The 16175-nt window shown below is 39.6% G+C and overlaps 1 protein-coding gene across 2 annotated transcripts in view; it reads left to right on the forward strand.

Annotated features, from left to right (window-relative positions):
- The window catches only part of spats2.L (spermatogenesis associated, serine rich 2 L homeolog), a 66792-nt gene that overhangs the window by 6440 nt on the left and 44177 nt on the right, over nt 1-16175 (forward strand). For both annotated transcript variants that reach the window (XM_018245137.2, NM_001093446.1), the window contains 1 exon segment: nt 14694-14858. In XM_018245137.2, the coding sequence (XP_018100626.1) occupies nt 14834-14858 (25 nt within the window). In that variant the 5' untranslated portion in view covers nt 14694-14833.

Below are 16175 nucleotides of genomic sequence, written 5' to 3' on the forward strand. Positions count from 1 at the left end.
AAACCCATATATTTTTGGAAAGTACACATTCTACAGAATCTAAAATGGGTACCCATGCCTTTCTGCTCCAAACTACTGAGTCGCAAGGCTTTGCCACAATTGTCGGTTTTGGTGAAATATCTGAAAATTGCCTCAAAGCTTCAACTTCTCAGCACCATATCACCCATGTATCGTTATGCACCAAGAAAAAGCACCCTAAATATGATTGCCAGGGTTCCTCCGAACAGTTTGGTGGCCATTGTTCATAGGTTTACCAAAGTATCTGGCATTTAGAGGCCCCAAAATGAAGTTAGTGCATACAAATAGTCCTGTGGGTAACTTCAGCTAATGAAAGATCAACACATTGACTGCATTTTTGTGGGGTAAAAACACAGAAATATATGTTTACCCCCCAAACCCATACATTTTTGGAAAGTACACATTCTACAGAATCTAAAATGGGTACCCATGCCTTATTGCTCCAAACTACTGAGTCGCCAGGCTTTCCCAAAGTTGTCGGTTTTGGTGAAATATCTGAAAATTGCCTCAAAGCTTCAACTTCCCAGTACCATATCACCCATGTGTCATTACGTACTAAGAAAAAGCACCCTAAATATGATTGCCAGGGTTCCTCTGAACATTTTGGTGGCCATTGTTCATAAGTTTACCAAAGTATCTGGCATTTAGAGGCCCCAAAATGAAGTTAGCGCATACAAACAGTCCCGTGGGTAACTTCAGCTAATGAAAAATCAACACATTGACTGCATTTTTGTGGGGTAAAAACACAGAAATATATGTTTACCCCCCAAAACCCATATATTTTTGGAAAGTACACATTCTACAGAATCTAAAATGGGTACCCATGCCTTTCTGCTCCAAACTACTGAGTCGCAAGGCTTTCCCACAATTGTCGGTTTTGGTGAAATATCTGAAAATTGCCTCAAAGCTTCAACTTCTCAGCACCATATCACCCATGTATCGTTATGCACCAAGAAAAAGCACCCTAAATATGATTGCCAGGGTTCCTCCGAACAGTTTGGTGGCCATTGTTCATAGGTTTACCAAAGTATCTGGCATTTAGAGGCCCCAAAATGAAGTTAGCGCATACAAATAGTCCTGTGGGTAACTTCAGCTAATGAAAGATCAACACATTGACTGCATTTTTGTGGATAAAAACACAGAAATATATGTTTACCCCCCAAACCCATACATTTTTGGAAAGTACACATTCTACAGAATCTAAAATGGGTAGCCATGCCTTATTGCTCCAAACTACCGAGTCGCAAGGCTTTCCCAAAGTTGCCGGTTTTGGTGAAATATCTGAAAATTGCCTCAAAGCTTCAACTTCCCAGCACCATATCACCCATGTGTCATTACGTACTAAGAAAAAGCACCCTAAATATGATTGCCAGGGTTCCTCTGAACATTTTAGTGACCATTGTTCATAAGTTTACCAAAGTATCTGGCATTTAGAGGCCCCAAAATGAAGTTAGCGCATACAACAGTCCCGTGGGTAACTTCAGCTAATGAAAATCAACACATTGACTGCATTTTTGCGGGGTAAAAACACAGAAATATATGTTTACCCCCAAACCCATATATTTTTGGAAAGTACACATTCTACGGAATCTAAAATGGGTACCCATGCCTTTCTGCTCCAAACTACTGAGTCGCAAGGCTTTGCCAAATTTGGCGGTTTTGGTGAAATATCTGGAAATTGCCTCAAAGCTTCAACTTTCCAGCATCGTATTGTCCATGTATCATTACCAGCATAAAGCATCCTAAATATAAACATAGGGGTCTACTAAACAGTTTGATGCCCAATATGCATAGATATACCAAACTATGTGGCGCACAGAGACCCCCAAATGACAATAGTGTATATACATTTTCACGGCTGACGCGCGCTGGCTGCTGCAATATGAGCACCTGGTGTGTGTAATATGCGACATTAGACCCCCCTAACAGTACAGAGACCCCAGAAAACCATATATTTTCAGAAAGTACACATTCTGACGAATCCAATATGGGTAAATATGTGTTCCTACTGCAAACTGCCAAACTGCAAAGCAATGCTGAACGTAACGGTTTTTATCAAATTTCTGAAAATCGTCACAAAGCTTGAATTTTACCCCATTATATGCCCCACATTTCGTAACTTATCAGCATAAAACATCCTAAATATGAACGCCAGGGGTCTACTGAACACTTTGATGCCCAGTATGCATAGATATACCAAACTATGTGGCGCACAGAGACCCCCAAATGACAATAGTGTATATACATTTTCACGGCTGACGCACTGGCAGCTGCAATATAAGCACCTGGTGTGTGTATTATGCAACATTAGACCCCCCTAACAGTACAGAGACCCCAGAAAACCATATATTTCAGAAAGTACACATTCTGACGAATCCAATATGGGTAAATAAGTGTTTCTACTGCAAACTGCCAAACTGCAAAGCAATGCTGAACATAACGGTTTTTATCAAATTTCTGAAAATTGTCAGAAAGCTTGAATTTTACTCCATTATATGCCACACATTTCGTAACGTATCAGCATAAAACATCCTAAATATGAACGCCAGGGGTCTACTGAACACTTTGATGCCCAATATGCATAGATATACTAAACTATGTGGCGCACAGAGACCCCCAAATGACAATAGTGTATATACATTTTCACGGCTGACGCACTGGCTGCTGCAATATGAGCACCTGGTGTGTGTATTATGCGACATTAGACCCCCCTAAAAGTACAGAGACCCCAGAAAACCATATATTTTCAGAAAGTACACATTCTGACGAATCCAATATGGTTAAATAAAGTGTTTCTACTGCAAACTGCCAGACTGCAAATCAATGCTGAACGTAACCGTTTTATCAAATTTCTGAAAATCGTCACAAAGCTTGAATTTTACCCCATTATATGCCCCACATTTCGTAACTTATCAGCATAAAAACATCCTAAATATGACGCCAGGGGTCTACTGAACACTTTGATGCCCAGTATGCATAGATATACCAAACTATGTGGCGCACAGAGACCCCCAAATGACAATAGTGTAATATACATTTTCACGGCTGACGCACTGGCAGCTGCAATATAAGCACCTGGTGTGTGTATTATGGCAACATTAGACCCCCTAACAGTACAGAGACCCCAGAAAACCCATTATATTTTCAGAAAGTACACATTCTGACGAATCCAATATGGGTAAATAAGTGTTTCTACTGCAAACTGCCAAACTGGCAAAGCAATGCTGAACATAACAGTTTTTATCAAATTTCTGAAAATTGTCAGAAAGCTTGAATTTTACTCCATTATATGCCACACATTTCGTAACGTATCAGCATAAAACATCCTAAATATGAACGCCAGGGGTCTACTGAACACTTTGATGCCCAATATGCATAGATATACTAACTATGTGGCGCACAGAGACCCCCAAATGACAATAGTGTATATACATTTTCACGGCTGACGCACTGGCAGCTGCAATATAAGCACCTGGTGTGTGTATTATGCAACATTAGACCCCCCTAACAGTACAGAGACCCCAGAAAACCATATATTTTCAGAAAGTACACATTCTGACGAATCCAATATGGGTAAATAAGTGTTTCTACTGCAAACTGCCAAACTGCAAAGCAATGCTGAACATAACGGTTTTTATCAAATTTCTGAAAATTGTCAGAAAGCTTAAATTTTACTCCATTATATGCCACAACATTTCGTAACGTATCAGCATAAAACATCCTAAATATGAACGCCAGGGGTCTACTGAACACTTTGATGCCCAATATGCATAGATATACTAAACTATGTGGCGCACAGAGACCCCCAAATTACAATAGTGTAATACATTTTCACGGCTGACGCACTGGCTGCTGCAATATGAGCACCTGGTGTGTGTATTATGCGACATTAGACCCCCTAAAAGTACAGAGACCCCAGAAAACCATATATTTTCAGAAAGTACACATTCTGACGAATCCAATATGGTTAAATAAGTGTTTCTACTGCAAAACTGCCAGACTGCAAATCAATGGCTGAACGTAACCGTTTTTATCCAAATTTCTGAAAATCGTCACAAAGCTTGAATTTTACCTCCATTATAATGCCCCACATTTCGTAACTTATCAGCAATAAAACATCCTAAATATGAACGCCAGGGGTCTACTGAACACTTTGATGCCCAATATGCATAGATTATACCAAAACTATGTGGCGCACAGAGACCCCCAAATGACAAAAGTGTATATACATTTTCACGGCTGACGCGCTGGCTGCTGCAATATAAGCACCTGGTGTGTGTATTATGCGACATAGACCCCCCTAACAGTACAGAGACCCCAGAAAACCATATATTTTCAGAAAGTACACATTCTGACGAATCCAATATGGGTAAATGTGTGTTTCTACTGCAAACTGCCAAACTGCAAAGCAATGCTGAACATAACGGTTTTTATCAAATTTTTGAAAATCGTCAGAAAGATTGAATTTTACCCCATTATATGCCCCACATTTCGTAACGTTTCAGCATAAAACATCCTAAATATGAACGCCAGGGGTCTACTGAACACTTTGATGCCCAATATGCATAGATATACCAAACTATGCGGCGCACAGAGACCACCAAATGACAATAGTGTATATACATTTCACGGCTGACGCGCTGGCTGCTGCAATATAAGCACCTGGTGTGTGTAATATGCGACATTAGACCACCTAACAGTACAGAGACCCCAGAAAACCATATATTTTCAGAAAGTACACATTCTGACGAATCCAATATGGGTAAATATGTGTTTCTACTGCAAACTGCCAAACTGCAAAGCAATGCTGAACATAACGGTTTTTATCAAATTTCTGAAAATTGTCAGAAAGCTTGAATTTTACCCCATTATATGCCCCACATTTCGTAACGTATCAGCATAAAACATCCTAAATATGAACGCCAGAGGTCTACTGAACACTTTGATGCCCAATATGCATAGATATACCAAACTATGTGGCGCACAGAGACCCCCAAATGGATATATAGTAGATAAAATTTACAAGGCAAAACAAAATAAGGCAGTAAAGGGTGAAATGCAAAAAATCCAATAAAACCACAAAAATCAATGTTTTTTTTCCAGACTAGTGTTATCGGCCGTCAGAATCACAGTTTGAATATTTTAGATGGTCCAAACAGGTTATACGGCTAGAAACAAGTGAACACAACATATGCAGAGCTGAAAATGCAATAAAATGGCTAAAAATTCAATAAAATGGCTAAAAATGCACCAAAATACCCAAAATTGCAATATAATCACCGAAATAAACATACAAAAGGTATTGCACAGTACGGTTAGCGAATACGCTATGCGTAATGGCAATAAAACATTTTTTTCAGCCAAAAAAGAAACGATGCGATAAGAAAAAAAAAAAAAGCCACAATGCCATGTATGTGCGTGTGCGTGTGTACAAATGGTAAATTACATGTTATGTGCGCGTGTGTGCGTGTGCACATGTTTGTAAGTGCAGTGAGTGTAAGTGACCCCCCCAATCCCCAAAAATGTATGTGTGAATCTAAGTGTGTATTACTGTAATAAGTGTGTGTTGGTGTGTTTGTGTGTATAATTGTTGCACTAACCTGAAAAAGTCGCTGGAGACTGTTGCAGGCGATCAGGAAGAGCCTCTGGAAGACATCTGCCTCGTGGTTCCTGTCTGTGTGCTGTGGGGGCGGAGATCGTCGATCCGGTGCAGGCTGCAGCAGCAGGACACGTAAGTAACACGTGCCTGCTGCTGTTTTGGGCCCCTGGGCGATCGCCGCCCCAGGGGCCACTCGATCCCCTGCTCTGCTCGTTGCCTAGGGGCAGGGGATCGAGCAGGAACGGAGCGAACGGCTCTAACAGCCGCTCCTCCGCTCCTGAACCAGGAAATGCTGCAGAACGTAGAATCTACGTTCTGTGGCATTTCAAGTACCTTTGCCACAGAACGTAGATTCTACGATCTGTGGCATTTAAAAGGTTAACTGAATCAGCCATCACAACATCACCCGGCAGTGCATTCCACAAACTCACTGTCCTGACTGTGAAGAACCCCCTACGTTGCTTCAAAGGAAAGTTCTTTTCTTCTAGTCTGATGGGGTGGCCTCTAGTGCAGTGATCTGCTTTATGGGTAAAAAGAGAAAACAACCCCAACCAGGACAGTCTACCCTCATAATTTAAATCTTACATCCCTCCAACTAGTTAAGTTGCAAGTCTCTGCACTCTCTCCAGCTCATTTATATCCCTCTTAAGCACTGGAGTCCAAAACTGCACTGCATACTCCAGGTGAGGCCTTATTAGAGACCAATAAAGAGGCATAATTATGTTTCCATCCCTTGAGTTTATGCAAGACAGAACTTTATTTGTTTTATTAGCCACAGAATGACACTGCCCAGAATTAGACAACTTGTTATCTACAAAAACCACAAGATCCTTCTCAGTTAAAGGAGAAGGGAAGCTACTGAGGCATTTTATTGCCAATAGATTAACTCCAATAGTGCAAGCTAGAATGCTATATTTATTCTGTAGAATGTTTTACCATACCTGAGCAAAAAGCTCTAGAAGCTCTGTTTGTTTAGGATAGCAGCTGCAGTATTAGCTTGGTGTGACATCAATTCCTCCCCGAGCCTCTCCCTGCTCACTTATAGCTCTGGGCTCAGATTACAGCAGAGAAGAGGGGGGGGGGAAGAGGAACAAACTGAGCATGCTCACGCCTGGGACAAGGAGGTTTAAGCTGAAAACAGGAAGTCTGACACAGAAGCCCATGTGTACACAATAGAAGGAAAGAAATGCAGTGTTTCTTTTGACAGAGGACTCAGAGCAGCACTACCTTAAGGGTTTACTGATATATTTAGGTGGACCTTTCTAATAAGTTTAGTTTTAACCTTACCTTCTCCTTTAAAGAAACTCCCAACACACTGCCATTTAGTGTATTACTTATTATTGTTTGCCAAAGTGCATAACCTTGCATCTCTCTGTTGTCTCAAGGGGATACAGGGACACTAAGAAGTTAAGGGGCGTGCCAGGTGTGGCTTTACCCCTGCACTGTACCCATTCCATTCGGTTTTTAAGTGCCCTGCTTCCAGGAAGGTGGATAGCTCATTCCTAGGGATGACTACTCTTCTACGGTCAGATCTAGCACTGACACCAGGGGTGATACCAAGAACAGGGCTACCTGTTTCTTTTGAGTTAGCCCCCTATGGTGGAAACACCCACCGGGGTCAAAATCATGGCCGCACGGCTACACTAGACCAACAGGCTCTACCTGCAACCCCAAGGCTTAGCAGACGGGCTGGCCGGTGGGGAAGAATCTGATTTTTGCTGCCAATTATTTTCTAACCTGTAGTGAATGTTAATTTTTTTCCCCATGCAGATTAGATATGTACCTGTTAGCTCTTGGCGAATCATTGGTGTAGCTATGCCACGCACGCACTTGCTTCTGAAATGGACTGCCAATTTTGCTAGCTGTAAGATCCGCTTGGAATCTGATAGAGCCTTATGACTTCAATATATTGTGCATTGTCAGGGTTTGCTAATATTTTCCATTTGGCCTTGACTCCGTGTTCGTGATGAATAGCAGCTGAGAAATGTTTTATGGCAGTGACAAGTGATCCTTCTGGCAGGGAAAGGGTTAAGCGTTCCCTTTTTCGAGACTTTTTGCCATAGCTGGGATTATTTTCAGGTAGGCTGTCTTGTTTCACACAGGCCTCCTTTGTGCAGCTGGGCAGTCGCAGCCTTTGGTTTCAGCTTTCCTGCCCAGTCAGACAGGAGTGATATGTTCCCAGTGATGGTTTTTGAATGGAGATTCGGGATGGAGGCTGGGATTTTTCTTCTCCATTTCATGGGAGTTGGTCTTTTTTTTTTTTTTTTTAACCCACTAGTAGTTTTATACACTTTAACTCACCCTTAGCAACAACATAACTAAAAAATATTTAATATTTGTAAATACTACACAAAAGTGTATGTCCTTAAAATACTGTGCAGGAAAACTGAAGATAACCAGTGTTGGCGTTTCGTGGGGTAAGTTTATACTGGTAGGCGCTTTGTAAGCCCCATAAATGGTGTTTAGGGTTATGCCTGTTGAGGGGGGAGATTGTTCATCTGTTCTTGCTACACTGCAGATATTAAGCTGGCCATAGACGTGCAGATATATCCTTATGTCCGACGAACGATTGTACGTTGCAATCTCCAGACCTACCACTAACCATTCAGATTAAATAAAGTAGTAAAAAGAACAAATTAGACAATTTTCTGGCAATTTAATTCACAGATGGCAATCATACGGAAGTTATGTCCGACAAATAGTAGTGACAATCTCCTATTGATATCGTCAGGCAATACATGCAGAGATGTTATCGGTAGCCAATATAAATCTTTTAACGTGTCCGATCGACTGACCCATCGCCATGGTATGTAAAAAAAATGTCTGGACAATCCACACACAATCCGAAAATCATAAGAACCTTTGTTTCATATGATGGTATCTTTGTGTCTAAAATAAGCTTTGCCTGAGAAAGCAAATGCAGTTGGTTGTCATAGGTTACTAGCCTAGGTGCAAACTTTATAACTTATTTTTTATTAATGACATAAGAGTTAAAGAAGACCCTGCTCAGTAGAACTCACAATTTAAAATAGTTCATTATGCAGGAGGTTTTTCTGTGGACTGGTGGTTTGATTAACTACCTTTTCATCCTTGCACAGTTGCACTGAAGTGAAGTAAATTAAAATTTTTTGGTAAAACAACAGGCACTTCCTTATCAGTTGCTGGGTGTCATTGGGCAAATTTGCTCCTCCATGTATGATGATTTTTGTCTTGTTCCTGCTATTGCATGGTTTTTTGTCTCCAGCTGTTCCATCAGCATAGCCTTTTGGGAGCCCCACCTCCCCAGGTGTAAAAATAAATCGTCCCAGTTATTTTAGTTTACCATAACCCAGTTAAAAGATTTATTTATTTAATCTACGTTATTTGCAATGACGGCAATCTCCAGTGAAAAACAATATGAAGGAAAAAACATAAATGTAAGCTTGGATTCAGAAGTGTTCATTGCCTAAGTATACCATCTGGAGAGACATACTGCGAGATCTACATTATCCGTCAGGCCATTAAATGCGACAAGTGGCATTCACTACAGCTGATGTCTACCATTACGTGTCTGCATGGAGCATGGATGCGTTTTTTTTTTTTTTTTTTGCTGCAGGCTGAAAGAAGCTGATCTGCTCCCTTTTGCATCTTTGTGTAGCTGTACTGACAATCACAGTTTGTAGCTAACAGGGGGAAGTAGAGGCCGGCCTGAAAAAAAAACCTTTTTGGCTGATCTCCACTTCCACTTTGTGTAGGTAACGTTGGTGGTAACAATTATGATCTTTCCTGGAAAAGATTGTTTTCTGTATTGAAACGAACAGATTGTTTGTTTCAGTACACACGTGTAGAGCTGAATCGTCGGATATACAGGCAGAAACAATAGAATATCTGACGATTCAGCGCTAACAATGGCTGATGTGCGGGTCGGGATTTCCCTGACCCTAACCCGCTCTACCTTAGCCCGCGCCTGCCCACATCCGAACTTCCGTGTTGCTTTTATAGACCCGCCCCGACAATGACGTCACAAAAGGGACGGGGTGAGCAGGTGCAGCGTCTATAAAAGACTAACCTGGAAGTGGGAAGCCAGCATTTGAAGGTGGCAGGTTTCGGGCTGGCCCACACATCACTAGTTCGGGTGCCTTCAAAGGCAACCAATAAAATTTTGCAACCAGCCAGATCGACGAGCCGACTGATATCCAAACCTTCTGTCGATATCGGTTGGCTGGTCTGATATACACGCATCGAATATCCTACAAAAATTTGTTGCGTCTGTGAATGGCCACCTTAAAAGGTAGAACAATGTTAGGATAAATTTAATCCCAGTGGGGGATGAACATACTGTATTGCCTAGAGTAGCAGTACAGTTCCATTTTTACACTAGCTCAAAGTAATTTTTAATCTTCAAGGTTCTACTTAATGACTTACCAGTGAAGTACATAGCTCTGGTTCCATCCATAACCCAATGCAATGCTTAACTGCTTTATACCTCACAGAGCTGGTGTATGAGCAGAAGTATAAAATGCTGAATTGGGGTGTTAATTTAGTATCATCTGACTTTGGGATGGTTTGTGGCAGAGCTGAGAGTGAATACCAAGATGTCCCCACTGCCCAGGCTCCTAGGGATCTGGTTGCGTATACTAGTGACGGATCAATATTTACAAAGGCATTTACAGCACAGCTAATATTTGTGCCAAGCTTATTTTCCAGCATTCAGTTAACAGGCTGAAAATAGTTTGTTTAGGGACAGCTTTAATCAAAAGCCAATTAGCCAGATGTTACCTCAAGATATTGACTTTGTTGTTTTAAGTCAAGGAGCAAAACACATTGAAGCTGCAAAATCTCTAGTGACATTTAATAAAATCTTGTAGGCTGCAGATTTTGCTTGTGCTTCCAACAAGCTTTTGGCAAATCTTCTGGTTCTAATGCCAGATAAAATGGTTGCCCGAAGATTAAAGATATTTGAAAATATGCGTTTTAATTTACACCCTCTGAACCAAAGCTGAATATCTGCTTCTTTCATGGTAAAAATGAGGCATGAATTAGGAAACATGGCAAATACGTTCAGCAAGTAATTTCTAAACTGAAGTAAGAGAGAGGATGTATCGCCTTTAAAGATGAGTTTGTGTCCTACAGGTTTTCTTTCCACATTCATCTGTATGTGCAGCCTTATGGATAGCTTTCCTTAACTGCATAACCTGTAAAAGAAACGGTAACCCCAATAAATGAAAGTGTTTTAAAGTAATGAAAATATCATTTACGGTTGTCCCGCACTGATAAAACGAATATGTTTGCTTCAGAAACACTATTATAGCTAATATAAACAAGCTGTTGTATAGCAAAGGCTATATGGCTCAGGTTAAATAGTGGAAACACTATTTTTTTTCTACAGAGCTTATCTGCTTTGAATGGCTGCCCCCATTGCTACACAGCAGCTTATTTAGATAAACAAAAAGTAGTTTTACTAAAGAAAACACAGCAGTTTTACTAGTGCAGGGCAACACTGCATTATATTTGTATTGCTATAAAACAATTCAATTTTTTTGATCTTACTGTTCCTTTAAGTAATTCTAGCACTAAATACAGCGGTTGTAGAGTGGGAATTATTGTGTCTTCATGGAGCATGCAGGAGGCTACTAGTTGTTGCTTAAAGGGGGTGTTCACAATTATAAGGGGTGGTATAGTTTTAAGGTAACTTTTATAATGTTATAGAATGGCCAATTCTAAGCAACTTTTCAAATGATTTTTATTTATTTTTTTTAGTTATTTGCCTTTTTCTTTTGACTCTTTGTAGCTTTCGAATGTAGCTCCCTTCTAAAAAGGAGCTACAAAAAAAAAATGCTCTGTAAGGCTACAAATGTATTGTTACTTTTTATTACTGATCCTTCTATTCAGGCCCTGGCCTATTCATATTTCAGTCTCTTATTCAAATCAATCAATGGTTGCTAGGGTAATTTGGTTGGCTTGGTTAAGATACAAATTGAAGAGCTGCTGAATAAAAAGCTAAATAACTCAAAAACCTTCAATAATAAATAATGAAAACAAATTACAAATTGTCTCAGAATATCACTCTCTATACATCATACTAAAAGTTATCTCAAAGGGGAGCAACCCCGTTAAATTAACTTTAAGTGTGATGTATGGAGTGATATTCTGAGACAATTTTCAATTGATTTGTATATATTTTTCTTTTTTTTTTTTTAGCTGTTTTATCTGATTTAGCAGCTCTCCAGTTTGCAATTTTAGCAGTCTGGTTGCTATGGTCCTAGTTACCATATATCCGCCACGCATGGATTTTACTAAGATACTGGAATATGAATAAGAACGAGGGCCTGAATAGAAAGATGAGTAATAAAATGTAGCAATAACAATACATTTGTAGCCTTACAGAGCATATGTTTTTAGATGGGGTCAGTGACCCCATTTGAAAGCTGGAAAGAGTCAGAAGAAGGAGGCAAATAATGAAAAAGCTATAAAAAATAAATCATGAAAACCAATTGATAAGTTGCTTAGAATTGGCCAATCTATAACATACTAAACATTACCTTAAAGGTGAACCACCTCTTTAAGCTAGCTGGAAATAGATTTCTTGGTTTTCTATTGGGCAGATAATCATAATTTATAACAATACTGTTGTCATGTTGCTCTGTGTTTAACAATAATATAATACAAGAGATCTTAATGATAAATTAACAAATAAGGGATAGGGAATAAAACGATAGTTAAAGCTCTCGTGTAAAGAGAGACATGTAAATTTGTTTTGTTCACTGCCCACTATGGAAAGTCCTAGAATCCATCCAAGCTGAGGGATCATTTGCAATACATGGCAAATGGTTAGTCAGACATTTATGCATGTTTTATACATAAGCCCAAATAAATGAGCTCATGTCATGGGGGGGGGGGTTGGTATATGGTCCTTTTCATCAGTCTAAAGAATGTAAATGCCTGGATTGACTCATACCTGTAGCAATTACATAAAAATATAAAATTTTGTAATAAGAAGGTTTTCAGTGGTTTATATTGGCAAGTTTCTTAGAAGGACGCTTTCATTATGCAAAGAAAAATAAAATGTTTTGGGTGAAGAGTAATAAATGCAGTGGGAAGCATGTATGTTTATTTGTATGCCAGTTTTTTTTTTTTATCGACTTTATCATTTTTGCTCTGATATTGGAAATGTTTCACAAACGGTTTTGTGTTAAAATCCATCCATGACAGCATTACAATAGGTGCTTTTATGTTCCACCTTTCTCTTTGCTTGCACAGATACAGTTGTTACTATGGTGTTATAACAAGGTTATAGCATGTCTTTAGGGATACCTGCTCCCTTTCTCCATGGAGATTTTCTAAAGATCTTCTGGTTTTTCTTTTGTGAAATGATTTAAAACCACAAACACATTGTTGCTGTTTGAGCTGGAGATTATGATGGTTACTGAAGGACATAGATTTCCAAACTGCTCGCCATCAGGGGGTGTAAAGTTGGCAATTGCATGCTGCAAACAAATTGTCTTTCCCTGAATGTTTTGCATTTAAAGCGCTAGTTACATAAAAGTTGTCAGCCACCATGTTTGGCTGCTTCTCTTCCGGTAACTGGCACTGATTCCTGAATAAAACCATGCACGACGTGATGTCGCCCGCTCTGAAGTTTAAACCTGGGCAGCTAAATGTTTCATTTGCAAGAATTGCATGGTACTGTGCAAAGTCGCATGCACTATTAAGGACAATGGCTGTGACAAACAGGGTTATTTATTAAACTCCAAATGCCAAAAACTGGTGGGAAAAGAAACTCAATATTTTTTTTGTTATTTAATATACCCAAAGGATGGATAAAGTCAGAATCCAAAAATCCGGCATCTCAGACCTGCCGAAGGTTGTGTATAAGTCAGTGGGAAAAGTTCAGAACATATCCCGATCTGTGCTGGTTTTCTGGCAGAAATCAGAAAAAATCTGATTTGTCGGGTAAAAAATTAGAATTTTCGGACCATTTTCGCAAGTTTTTTCCAGAACTGGAATTTTTGGGAAAATGTATTGATAAATAACCAGAAATAACACGTGCAGATTTGGTCGGAGTATATTTCAGAAATATCCTAAATTAGATAATTTTTTGGATTTTGATAAATAACCCAGTCGTGCAGCGGGTTGGGTACCCGCTGGTTACCCGCAAAAAAAGCGGGCACCCTGTGGAATGAGGGGAGGATTTTCAGGTACGGGTATAGCCGCGGGTCGGGTTGCGGATCTCGTCCACATTTCTTATCGTATGTAATATTGTCTATGTTTTACTCCTTTTAAAGTTTTACAAAACTTGTTTCTGTCCCGCTCACTTTTGATGACGTCACTTCTGGTTTGCAGCACCATCACTTCCTTTTTGATGGTGGTCGGCAGGTTGCGGGTCGGGTTGCGGATAAGGCAGTTGCGGGTCCGGGTCGGTTAGTGGATCAAAGTGGGTAAATGTGCTGTTTGCGGTTCGGGTCGTGGGGTCGGGTCTGGGTCTTAGAAATGGTTCCGTGTAGGACTCTACTCCACACTAACTTACAGACCACCTGCAAATAACCCTCCATATGCTAAGCTTGTGATTACTTTGATGTTGCCATGTAATCACAATACAGGTATAGGATCCCTTATCCGGAAACCCGATATCCAGAAAGCTCCGAATTATTATCCAAATAATCCAAATTTTTAAAAATTATTTCCTTTTTCTCTGTAATAATAAAACAGTATCTTGTACTTGATCCCAACTAAGATATAATTAATCCTTATTGGAAGCAAAACCAGCCTGTTGGGTTTATTTAATGTTTAAATGAATTTCTAGTAGACTTAAGGCATGAAGACCCAAAATACGGAAAGATCCATTATCCGGAAAACCCCAGGTCCCGAGCATTCTGGATAACAGGTCCCTTACCTGTATTATGTTTACTGATGCAAAATGTTCATTGGCTTTTAACTTTTCCTCTTTGGTTTCCACTATATTTTGCTCTGTTTGTTTTTATACCTTGTAAACTTTTATGCAGGTTAGGGCGTAGTCAGAGGTGTATGTCATTTAAATACCTATGATATTAATATCCTGTTCAAAACGAAGTTGATGCAATTGCTCTTATCTTTGCAGAACCTGTAATACCATAGGAAATGTGTATTCTTTGGGATTTATGAACAGCCAGCCAGATTAAACGTGTCCTGTTGAAGTATCAAAATAACGTGTTGTAAGAAGGGGGCACTTTTTCTTTGGAGCTTCGTATCTACGGGGAGATGTCTCGTAAGCATGGCCACAAGGGTAAGTTGTTTTTTTTTTTTTTGTTTTTTTTTGTTTTTTTTATGTGATTCAACTATGCTGCCTGGTGTGTGGACTGTTCTCTCAAGTCTTGGATCATAACTTGAATTCTGTCGTAATGAATGTAAACCATTTTGAATGTATTGAACAGTTAATAGACTATTCAAAGAGGGAGGATGTTTCAAATATTCCTAACTGGAGGGTGGTTCTACTGACTCTCACAATATTGTGTATGAAAATATCTGACAACACTGCAGTCACAATGTAATTTTTTTTTATATATAAAATTAATCCAAAGGGTGTGCACCATGTGTAGCAACAAAACCTGGGAGCTAGGACAAAAAATATATACTGGAGCAAGGTCAGCACATCTTGGATTTAAAGAATCCACAAAAAAAAAATATGAATGCACAAAAAATCACACAGAGACCTTTATCTGGAGTGGAAAACAACCCATTTTCACTCTGTGTGAGACCGAAGGTTACCTGCACCCAGGCATGCTGTGTAGGTGGACTGAATAAAAAAGAAAGCATGGGTACTTGAGACAGTTGTGCATATTAAAGGAACAGTTCAGTGTGAAAATAAAAACGGTGTAAATAGATAGGCTGTGCAAAATAAAAAATGTTTCTAATATAGTTAGTTAGCCAAATATGTAAATATATAAAGGCTGGAGTGAAGAGATGCCTAATAAAACAGCCAGACTCCAACTTCCTGCTTTTCAGCTCTATAACTCTGAGTTAGTCAGCGACTTGAAGGGGGGCCACATGGTACATTTCTGTTCAGTGAGTTTGCAATTGATCCTCAGCATTCAGCTCAGATTCAAAAGCAACAGATATGACCCATGTGGCCCCCCCTCAAGTCTCTGATTGGTTACTGCCTGGTAACCAGAGTTACCAGTCAGTGTAAACCAAGAGAGCTGAAAAGCAGGAAGTAGTGTTCTGACTGACATGTTATACAACAAATCACTCCAGCCTTTATACATAACATTTTTGGCTAACTAACTATATTAGAAACATTTTTTATTTTGCACATCCTATCTATTTACCCCGTTTTTATTTTATACACTGAACAATTCCTTTAAGCCTTTAAGGAAATAGTCTTTTCTAAGTCAGGAACATGAAAAACTGGTTTCACTCACTGTTGAAATCTCCAGCCGCTTTAAACTGAACAGATGCCACTGGAAGCTCAGTGCGTCTGTTTCAGTGCAGTGTTCTGCAGTATTATACTGTATTCTTTACACATCAGTGATTTATAAACCTCTTTCTTTGTAATTATAGCCTTTTAGGCAGTCAATCAAGATAACCTACTACCACCTCCCTA

Source organism: Xenopus laevis, chromosome 2L, assembly GCF_017654675.1.
Source record: "Xenopus laevis strain J_2021 chromosome 2L, Xenopus_laevis_v10.1, whole genome shotgun sequence".
In the NCBI taxonomy this organism is placed as follows: domain Eukaryota; kingdom Metazoa; phylum Chordata; class Amphibia; order Anura; family Pipidae; genus Xenopus; species Xenopus laevis.